Here is a 9,491-nt window from a genome sequence, read left to right as displayed (position 1 = left end):
TCTGCCCCCTCAGGGACCCCCCCGGACACAGCATCCTCCAGGCAGCACCCATCCCCTTGGGGTCCCTCTGGCACACAGCAGCCCCCAGCTACAACACCCATCCCCTTGGGGACCCCCAGGACACAGCATCCCCCAGTCACAGCACCTGTCCCCTCAGGGACCCCCTGGCACGCAGTATCCTCCAGCCGCAGCCCCTGTCCCCTCAGAGACCCCACAGCACACAGCATCCTCCAGACAACACCCATCCCCTCGGGGACCCCCTGGCATGGCAGCACCCATCCCCTTGGGGATCCCCAGGCTACAGCATCCCCCAGCCACAGCATCCTCCCCCTCAGGGACCCCCAGGACTCAGGAGCCCCCAGCCACAGTACCCATCTCCTCAGGGACTCCCCAGACACAGCAGCCCCCAGGCACAGCACCGGTCCCCTTGGGGACCCCCCGGACACGGCATCCCCCAGTCACACTGATCCTTCACATCCCCTCCTGGTGTCAGCCCCCTGGGACAGACGGAAGACCAGCAGATGCCACCACCCCAGCCAGGATCAGAAGTACAAGAGCAGTTTGGGGAGCATCAGGGCACTGCCTCTCACAGCCAAAAAGCCCTTTTCCTTCACAAAATCGGGAAAGGAAGGAGGGATGTGAGTGATGGGGGCCAGGGCAAGGGATGCCGCTGGATCCAGGCTGGGACTGGTGTGAAATCCCCTTCCCCCGTGGCTTTATCGTGCCAAGGGGGATTGCTCCCCAAAACTCGCACCGGGAAAGTAAAGGTCCAGCGCTCGCTTCTGCAAGCACGCAGCCCAACTTTGAAAAGCAAGCCGAGAGCTGAAGCTGGCAGAGGAATCGGCACTTTCTGCTAATTTTAAGCCTTGCAGCCTGCTGGAGATGGAACCCGCCTCACCTCCGCCCAGCCCCAGGACATCTCCTTCCCCCCGACGTTGTTGGACAGGCAGGTCCCAGGGCTCCGAAGCGTGGGTAGGGTGGGAAGCGGCTGCCCTGAACCAAGCTGGCTACGCAGCATCCCCTTCACAGCCCCAAACACAGCTGGTTACGGCAGCGTGGCCCAAGACCAAGCCATCTCCAGAGCCTCCACGCTTGGTCTCCCCACCTTGCGGGAGGCTTTCAGGGCATGGTGGAGAGGGTGTAGACCTGGAGATATCCTCCGAAACACCAGGGTGGCTCCAGCCTTCCCCCAGGTCTCAGAGCAATCCCTCCTTGCCCGCAACAGCAGGGACTCCAGTGGTGGAGACCAAGGATGGGCCAGTCCCACCTTGGACCCAATGCCAGTGGTGCAGGTGGGAGCCACCGGTCCCCAAGAGCCTGCTGGAAGGACCTGGGAGGTCTCATGGAAATGTTAGCCAGGGCAGGACCAGGAGAGGCTCCCGATGGCTCTGTGACCAGGTGCACCCACGTCGCCACCAGCACCACGGCCATCAGAGCTGGTACGCCAGCTCCTGTCCTGCACAGGTGACGGGTCCCTGGAGAAATAAGGCTGCTGCCCACCTGGCTGCTCTCCTGCACATGTGGGCACCCTGGTGGGTTCCTGTGACGGCTCTGCCGGCGCCAGCAGGGCCAGCCTCAAGGTCTGCCCATCTTCTGCTGGTTTCCACCACACCACGGAGTAAAGCCACGAGGTGACTTTAGTCTTCTCTCGTCCCCAGCTGTGGGAAAGATGCTATTTCAGCCACTCCATTAAAACCCAGTTCCTTCAGCTCCTGCTTGCCCTCCCCTCCCTGTTTCATTTAGGTCAACCCCCCCTGCACCTTGGAGGAACCCCAACCCCACCTCCCCCGGAGACCACCCCCTGCAACGCCCCGGCGCTGCAGCCTTGCTCACACCCAGCGCCGCCGCGCTGCTCCGGCCAGCACCGCCAAACCGATGTTTACAGGACGCCGACAGGCCGAAGGCAAAAAGAAGAAAAAACGCGTGAAGGCGCTCACCGGGGCTGGGAAGGAGGGCCAGGAATGTAAACGGAGCCCGGAGCCTGTCCGAAAATGGTAACGGCTGGAAAGCAGGGCTGGAAAGTTTGTTAATCGGGATCCTAGATATTAGCCAGGCTCCCCGGCCTTCGGCTCGGCCAAAATACCCTCTATTCTGCCTAATTTTGCAGGCGGATGCCGCAGGGCAGGCCCCAGTGGAGCCATGGCAGCTACTCTGGTTTAAAAACCCGAACCAAGGGCTACAAATCCCACCGAAGTTCCATTCCCCCTGCTGCCTACGGAACTACCCTGGCTTGGTTCGCTTACAGCTCACTATCCAGCTTCAATCCTAGGTCAAAATCTTATAATTTTTTATATTTTTTTTTAATGCTCCATTTTTAGCTCCCGAATCGGCACCAAGGAATTCCCCCAAGGAGTGCTCCAAAACCCAGGGTTTTTGTACCTCGCTGCATGGGCTTTGTAAGCCGGGATTTAAAAAAATAAAACCGCTACAAAACACCCCAAAATTTGGGAGGAAAACAGTTGTCACTCCCCCAAGCTTGGCATCGCACGGGCTGAGTCGAGCCGGGAGGACGGGAGCTCCCAAAATGCCTCATCAGCATCTTTTTCGCCTCTCCTCCGGACAACGCGCGCTTCCAAAGCCGCCAACGTTTCCCATTTCAAAAAAAAAAAAAAGGCCAAAGCCACGATCCGCCGCTCTCTGGTCAGTTCAATAGCGGAAGGAAAAAAATGTCTTATTTTTATTTTCTTTTCATTTTTAGAAAGCCTCGCTGCCTGTTTCCAAGGGGGGGTTTTTTTGCCCCGACAGGCTTTAGGTCCCCCTTTAACAGTGATTTCAGGTGAGGAAGAACCCGCAGAGCTGGAATATGGGCAGGCGCAACTGGAGGCAGCAGAAATTTCTCCGAAGAAAAGGGTTTCCTCGCTTCCTTTTCTACCCTTCCTCCTACATCCCTTTTTTTTTCACTCGGGATCAGGCCAGAGGGGAGCACGACGAAGCAAGAGAGTAGGAATAAAAATTATTTAATAATCATAATTAAATAATAACGCGGGCGACAGTGCGATGTGACAGCCCTTTCCTGGACTCCCGCCCGCTGCCATATGCGCCCACGTCCACAGGAGGTCACGGCAGGACCGGGATGCTCTAGTGGTGTTGTCGTCATCGTCCCCCCAAAAAAACCTGGGCATCCCTCCACACCCCTCCCTCCCGGCATCACCCGTGGGTTTGGGAATGCTGGCAGTATTCCACAGGCGGAGCGGCATCCTGGACCGATGCGTTTCCCGGGGGCATCGGCAGTTTGCCGAGACGCCCACAAAAATGCGGGACCCTCAGGAGGCGGATGGAGGCCGGGGGGGGACACCCCTCTGCCTTTTGCTGCTCACACCCACCCAACATTGAGCGAAAAAGGCTGATTAAAACTTAATAAATAGGCTGATAAAAACTTAATAAATAAATAAATATTAAAATAAATATAAAAATAAATAAAAATAAAATAAAGTAAAAATAAAATAAAAATAAAGTAAACATAAAATAAAATAATATAAAAATAAAAATAAAAATATATATATGCAGGAGCCTGGGCTGGGCCCCTCCAGGAGCAGCCCAAGGCTGAGGGATGCTCGTGGACGTTGGGGGGCCCCCATGGTTGTACCCCCAGCACCGATTTGCCAGGCGGCTTTGGCTTTGCAACAGCTTTTCAGCCCCCCCCGGTCCCACCCCCAGCAGCTGAAACCCAGTTTACACGGCAGCCTTAGCAAGGTAAATGAGATTTCGGGATGGTAAATGAGATTTCGGCATCGTCTGGAAGGGGAGGACAGACGGGAAGGGGGGGAGGTACCCCCAGGTTGGTGCAAAAATGGATTTAGCGGCAGCGTGTGAAATTGCTGGGGGGGGTGGGGGTTGCAATTTAAGCTTAAATCCAGGGGTTATTTGGACATTTGGAGTGCGGGTCGATGTCCCATCCCCTTGGCACCTCTCCGGTTGGATGCCCAAGGCGTCTCTAGACATTTCTGCAGGATGAACGTCCAATTTCCAGCAATTCCACAGGCGGGAGCCCTTTCTACGTTAAAACCCCATTTTTCTGCACATGAAAATTTTGCAATCGAGTTTTCCCTTCCCCCCCACCACCTCGTCGGCTGTCGGTTCTGGCTCAGACCCTCCCCTGCTTTTTGTAACGCTGAGTTCTGCCCGCCCAGAGATGGGGGCTCGCTCCGGAGTTACTCTCCTGGGCCCGGATCCCCCCTCTTGTTTTTAATTTTTAAAAATTTTTTATTTTTTCCAAATTGGAAATTTGGAAAGCAGCTCACCTAAAGAATTTGGGGGGGGGAGGGGGGAGGGAATATTTAAAAAAAAATAAAACAAAAATAAAAATAATAAAAATAAACAAAATGAAAAATAAAAAATGCAGAGTAAAATAGAAAGTAAAAAGGTAAACATTTTTTAAATTAAATAAATAAATAAAATTAAAAATAAAAATAAAAATAAAAAATTTTAAAAATTAAACAAATTAAAAAATTAAAAATATAAAAAATTAAAAATTAAAAATATAAAAATAAAAAATAAAAAATAAAAAAATAATAATAAAACTAAATTTAAAAAATTAAAAAATAAAAAAAAATAAGGTGGTTGGCCCGCAAGGGGCGGGGTGAAGCCCAGGCGGCGTTTGCTCTGAAGGGACGGGAAAATCCCACCCCTGCACCCCGAGTCACGGTGAGAAGAAACCTCCAGCGCCTCAATTTAATAGAACCAAGATCTTTATTGATTTCCCTGTAACAGCAACCACTGGCGAGAGCTTTTCCACTCCCAAACACCTGCTTGAAGAGACAGTAAAAAAAAAAACCACAAACCCACCCACCCGCAGACCCAAATCCGTAACCCGGATTGGCAGAGGAGCTGCCCAGGCGAGGCCAGACCCCCCCCTCCCCGCTCCTCAGCCCCCAACCCAGCTAGAAAACTGGGAGAAAACTGCTGGGATGGCGAACGGAGACGAAAGGAGGTCGAGAAAAAGGGGCTTTTAGGAGAAAAAAAAAAAAAAAAAAGTGGTTTCCCTCCGGCTCCTGTCCCTAAGTTGAGTTGTCCTCGGATATGGGGGCGTTTTTTATATATATATTTTTTTTTTTTGCTTGGAGAGCAGGTTTCCGCAAACGAGTGGCTGCATCCGCGGTGGCCACCTCCCTGCTCCACAAAGGATGCCCTTGCCCTCCGCCCCCTCCACCCGAGGACCTAACAGACCCTCCTTTAAGGAAAATATATCTATTTATATATAATATATATATCTTTGTGTGTGTCTTACCACCACCCACCCGCACGCATCTACATATTTCTACTCGCACTCACTCACTCGTGCGCCTGCGACGGCCGGCTGCGAGTTCACGTTGCATCCCACCATCCAAGGGAAAGGATGGGAGAGGCATCCCATTCCCTTGGGGGGTTTTTTGGGGTTTGTTTTTTTTTTTTGCTTTCCCCCCCCCAAAACGAGCACCAGACCCCCTCCCCAGCCAGAAAAGCGGCTGGAAGACGGGAGCTCGCAACCAGCCGCCGCATCAAACACACCTAGAGAAATAAATTACCCGATGGAAAGTGCAGAAAGCCTGCGGCGCAGATATGTCCCCATGCCACCGCCCCGGCAGGCAACAGGTCCCCCGAGATGGGTACCGGGATGGGGGGGGGACCCCGGCAAGGGGGGGAGGACAGATGGATGGATGGATGGATGGACAGACAGACGGACGGACGGACGGCTGGAGCAGGCACTCGGGGGGGGGCTGATAAAATGGCACTTGAGAAGGTCACAAAGCTGCCGAACGGCTCCCAGTTAAGGGCAGGCAATTAAAAAAACAAAAAAAAAACAAAACAAAAAACAAATAGGGGGGCTGGCGGGCTCGGGGAGAGGGCAGGGGTAAAACACAGCACTGCCGTGGCATGTCCCCCCCTGCCACAGACCCGCTCACCGAAAACACTGCTCTACGAGGCGAGAGCTGCACCAGGAGAGGGGAAAAAATAAATCCCGTCTCCAGGGGGGTTGGGGGGGGGGGGAACAGGTTTCAAGATGCTGGGCATGGGCAGGATGGTCACCACGTGCCAAGCCGCAAAGCCACCGCCGGTTTTACCACGGAAACTCTTTATGGCAGCACGACTCGTCCAGGGGAAGACCCAGCATGAAATTCCAGGGGAGGACAGCACCGATGCCGGCACCCCGCAACCGGAGCGCAGCTGGGATGCTGCTGGGATGCCGCCGGGATGCTGCCGGCCACAGCACCGCATCTCTGCGGCATCCCACCCCGCATCCCCCTCCCCGCGGCGCCCCAGGACATCCAACGGCGCCGAAGGGTTTCGCTCCTGTATTATTCACATTTTAAAGGTGAGAGGATATTAAAAAAATAAAAGCACTGGAAAGCACTTTCCCGGAGGCGCTCGTTCCCAGCCCGGAAAAAGAAGTGTTGCCGGTAAAGTGCCCCTTTTCAGTACCAAAAAAAGTAAAAGCAGGGGTTGTTTTTTTTTTTTGTAACCTATGCTGCGTCGCTTCGAGGACGCGGCCCCCAGTCAAAGGGCCGAGACGGAAGAAATCTGGGTAGGAGAGGGATGCACACACCTGGAGCACCAAAGGGAACGTTGTCCCCCACTGAATGCCAACAGGTCCCGAGGGAACCGAAAAAAGGAAAAAAACCCCTCCCCGGGGTGCAAGCCGGTGCCCAGTTTTAGAAGGGACGCTTTCCCCCTCCTCCCGAGAGGCTGCCCGAATTTTCTGGGAGAAGGGGCAAAGGAGGGGGGTGACGCAGCTCCGAACTGGCAATGGGAGGTTTGGGGAAACGAGAGGGGTTTGGGGTATTTTTAGGAGGGGGGGAGGCAGCAGAAGAGGCAAAGGGATGGTTTAAAAAGCAGCCCGGAGGAGATCAGGCTGATGGCGGGCAGAGGAAGGGATCTGGAAGGGATGCTCCATGCAGCGCCTGCTGGGACCGGTCACCCACAAAGGGGGAGAAGCCAGAGCCGCGCTCCCTGGAAAGGAGGAAGGGGGGTAAAGGCAAGCGGGGGGTGGGGGGGAACGCCGGCGGGGACCGCTGCCACCTCCCCCTCGCCGAGACGGATCCTGCTAAGCCAAACGGGGTGTGCGCAGGTCTGGGGAGTTGCTGCCGCTCCGTGGTACCCGCTCAGATATCCATCTCGAACTGAGCGTCGTCCCCTGGCGAGAGGCAAGGGGACAAGCATTAAGGTGTGTTCTGGGGGGGGGGAGGGGTGTCACCCCAAATGCCACCCCAACCCGGGGGTCCCTTACCCATGGATGGCTTCCCCTCCTGGTGGTTCAGGCTGTTGGCATCCGCTTTGGGCTCCTCGCCGCCGCCGGCCGAGCCGGGGCTGGTGACGCCGGGAATATCGGGGAGGTGACAAGGCGGGGTCTGGGCCATGGGGGAGTTGCGGCGGTCCAGCAGGAACTTGCGGTCGTAGATGATGCGGGTGCCTGGAAGAAATGGGATAAGAGGATAAGGATAGCAGGGGGCCGGGGGGGAATCCGGCCCGGCAGCAGCAAGAGTCTCCCAGCAGGACAGGCGCCCTGGCCAAGGACCTCAAGGATAAGCGTGGGGGGGACACACACGCCGCCGCTCCGCCCGCTCTTATCTGGGCACGACGGGCGATAATTCGGCGCTGGATAAACACCCCCGGCTGGCACCTGGCTACCAGCTGCCCCGTGGAGCTTGCCATGAGGCCCGGCGAACTCATGGCAGGGGTGGGGAGGCATCCCGGGGATGCCGGCGCTCCAAAATGTCCCACGCGCCCCTCTCCCCCCAGCACCACGGGGGAGATGCTCCAGCCCCGGAGGGTGGGGGTCAAAGCGGGACGGGGCAGAGCCCCCCATTCTGCCCCCCCTTGCCCCCCCAACCCACCCTTCGTCGCCGACACCCCGCGGGGGCGTCGAGCCCCCCGGCGGCCACGTCCCAACTCGCCGTCGAGCCCCCCGGTGGCCACGTCCCACCTCGCCGCCGACACCCCGCGGGGGAGTCGAGGCCCCCCCCGCCCCCGCCCCCCCCGGTGGCCACGTCCCACCGGGGCCGGTTGCCACCCCCGGTAAAAGAGTGGCGGCTTGCTTTAAGCGCCGATACACACGACATAGAGGCGCGATATAGGGGCGATAGGCGGCGTTGGGAGAGGCGGCAGGCCCCGGTGTGTGTGCGCCCGCCCCCGGCGCTTACCTCCCGGGGTGGTGGAGAAGAGGGTGCCGCCGGGGGTGGTGCAGTAGTCCGGGGGGAGCTGGGCCGCGTCGCTGAGGGCCACCGTGCGGGTGGGGATGGCCCGGCTCTGGCTGGGCTGGCGGCCGCCGGCGGACGACATGGCCCCGCGCTATTGTCCCCGCGGAGGCGGCGCGGAGCGGGCGGCACCGCCCCCCGCCCCGTCGTGTCACCCCCCTCCGGGGCCGTCCCCCCCCGCCGCTTCCCGGCCCGTCCCGTCCCGCCGCCGCCCGGCTCCGCCCGCCGCCGGTAGGGGGCAGGCGCGGGGGCGGGCGAAGGCTTCTTGTGTCCTCCCACGTGGTCTAGCGGTGAGGATTCCTGGTTTTCACCCAGGCGGCCCGGGTTCGACTCCCGGCGTGGGAAGAGTGCTTTTTTTGGGGGGGGGTGGGGTGGGCTTTTTTGGGGGGGGGTGGGGTGGGCTTTTTTTGGGGGGGGGTGGGGTGGGCTTTTTTTGGGGGGGGTGGGGTGGTAAGGGGGGGTTTCCCCTGAGAATTCCCGTGCTAAGCGGGTCCTCCCGTCCTGGGCTCCTTCTGCCAAAAACATTTTGGCTGAGCAGAGCTGATCAAAGTCAGCAGGAAAGGGAACGAGCTGATCAAAGTCACCGGGAAAGGGGACGCGTCCCCGTATCCCAAACCAGGACAGGGGGTGCAGCCCCGTATCCCAAATGTACCAGCCCCAAAAGTTGGGAACCCCACACCCCAAGAGCTACATCAGAAGTACCAACACAAAGAGTTGGGAATCCTGCGCCCCAAGGACAATGCCAGCCACAGATCACTGGGAAAGGGGATGCATCCCCACATCCCAAACCAGGAAAGAGGGTTCAGCCCCACATCCCAAACGTACCAACCCCAAAAGTTGGCAATCCTGCACCCCAAGGGCTAACACCAGCCCCATATCCCATACCAGGAAACGGGGTGCAGCCCCATACCCCAAACCAGGAAAGGGGACGCATCCCTGTATTCCAAGCCAGGAATGCATATGCATCCCCATATCCCAAAGCAAGAAAGGGGATGCATCCCCATATTCCAAAAGTCCCAGTCCAAAAAGTTGGGAATCCTGTTACCCGAGGGCGACACCAGCCCCAAATCACTGGGGAAAGGAATGCATCCCCATATCCCAAACCAGAAAAGGGGGTGCATCCCCATAACCCAAACCAGGAAAGGAGGTGCAGTCCTGTATCCCAAATGTACCAACCCCAAAAGTTGGCAATCCTGCACCCCAAAGGCTACACCAGCCCCAGATCACTGGGAAAGGGGATGCATCCTCATGTCCCAAACCAGGAAAGGGGTTGCATCCCTGTATCACAAATGTACCAAAAGGAGAAGTTGGCAATCCCGC

The 9,491-nt window shown here is 57.2% G+C and overlaps 1 protein-coding gene and 1 non-coding gene across 2 annotated transcripts; one reads left to right on the top strand and one right to left on the bottom strand.

The window, feature by feature from the left end:
• Positions 1–5,967: 5,967 nt before the first annotated feature.
• EIF4EBP2 (eukaryotic translation initiation factor 4E binding protein 2) lies at positions 5,968–8,292 on the bottom strand. Its single transcript, XM_074592267.1, has 3 exons — positions 8,118–8,292; positions 7,205–7,387; positions 5,968–7,111 (listed from the first exon to the last, which is right to left on the bottom strand). Exons 1-3 carry the CDS (start codon positions 8,254–8,256, stop codon positions 7,080–7,082), a joined length of 354 nt encoding a protein of 117 aa, XP_074448368.1. The 5' UTR covers positions 8,257–8,292; the 3' UTR covers positions 5,968–7,079.
• Positions 8,293–8,444: 152 nt separating this feature from the next.
• TRNAE-UUC (transfer RNA glutamic acid (anticodon UUC)) lies at positions 8,445–8,516 on the top strand. Its single transcript has one exon. It is a non-coding gene; the product is annotated as a tRNA-Glu (tRNA).
• Positions 8,517–9,491: the final 975 nt, after the last annotated feature.

Source organism: Larus michahellis, chromosome 6 (assembly GCF_964199755.1).
Source record: "Larus michahellis chromosome 6, bLarMic1.1, whole genome shotgun sequence".
NCBI lineage: Eukaryota > Metazoa > Chordata > Aves > Charadriiformes > Laridae > Larus > Larus michahellis.
Note: the sequence above shows the minus strand (reverse complement) of the source record. Positions and strands in the feature narration are given on the sequence as shown.

Bases quoted from the DNA above. Each gene is read 5' to 3' on its own strand.
- EIF4EBP2 (XM_074592267.1), bottom strand. From the start codon at position 8,256: ATGTCGTCCGCCGGCGGCCGCCAGCCCAGCCAGAGCCGGGCCATCCCC. The intron at 7,388-8,117 runs GTAAGCGCCGGG...CATTTCTTCCAG, and splicing joins CTTCTCCACCACCCCGGGAG to GCACCCGCATCATCTACGAC. The intron at 7,112-7,204 runs GTAAGGGACCCC...GCCTCTCGCCAG, and splicing joins GGAGGGGAAGCCATCCATGG to GGGACGACGCTCAGTTCGAG.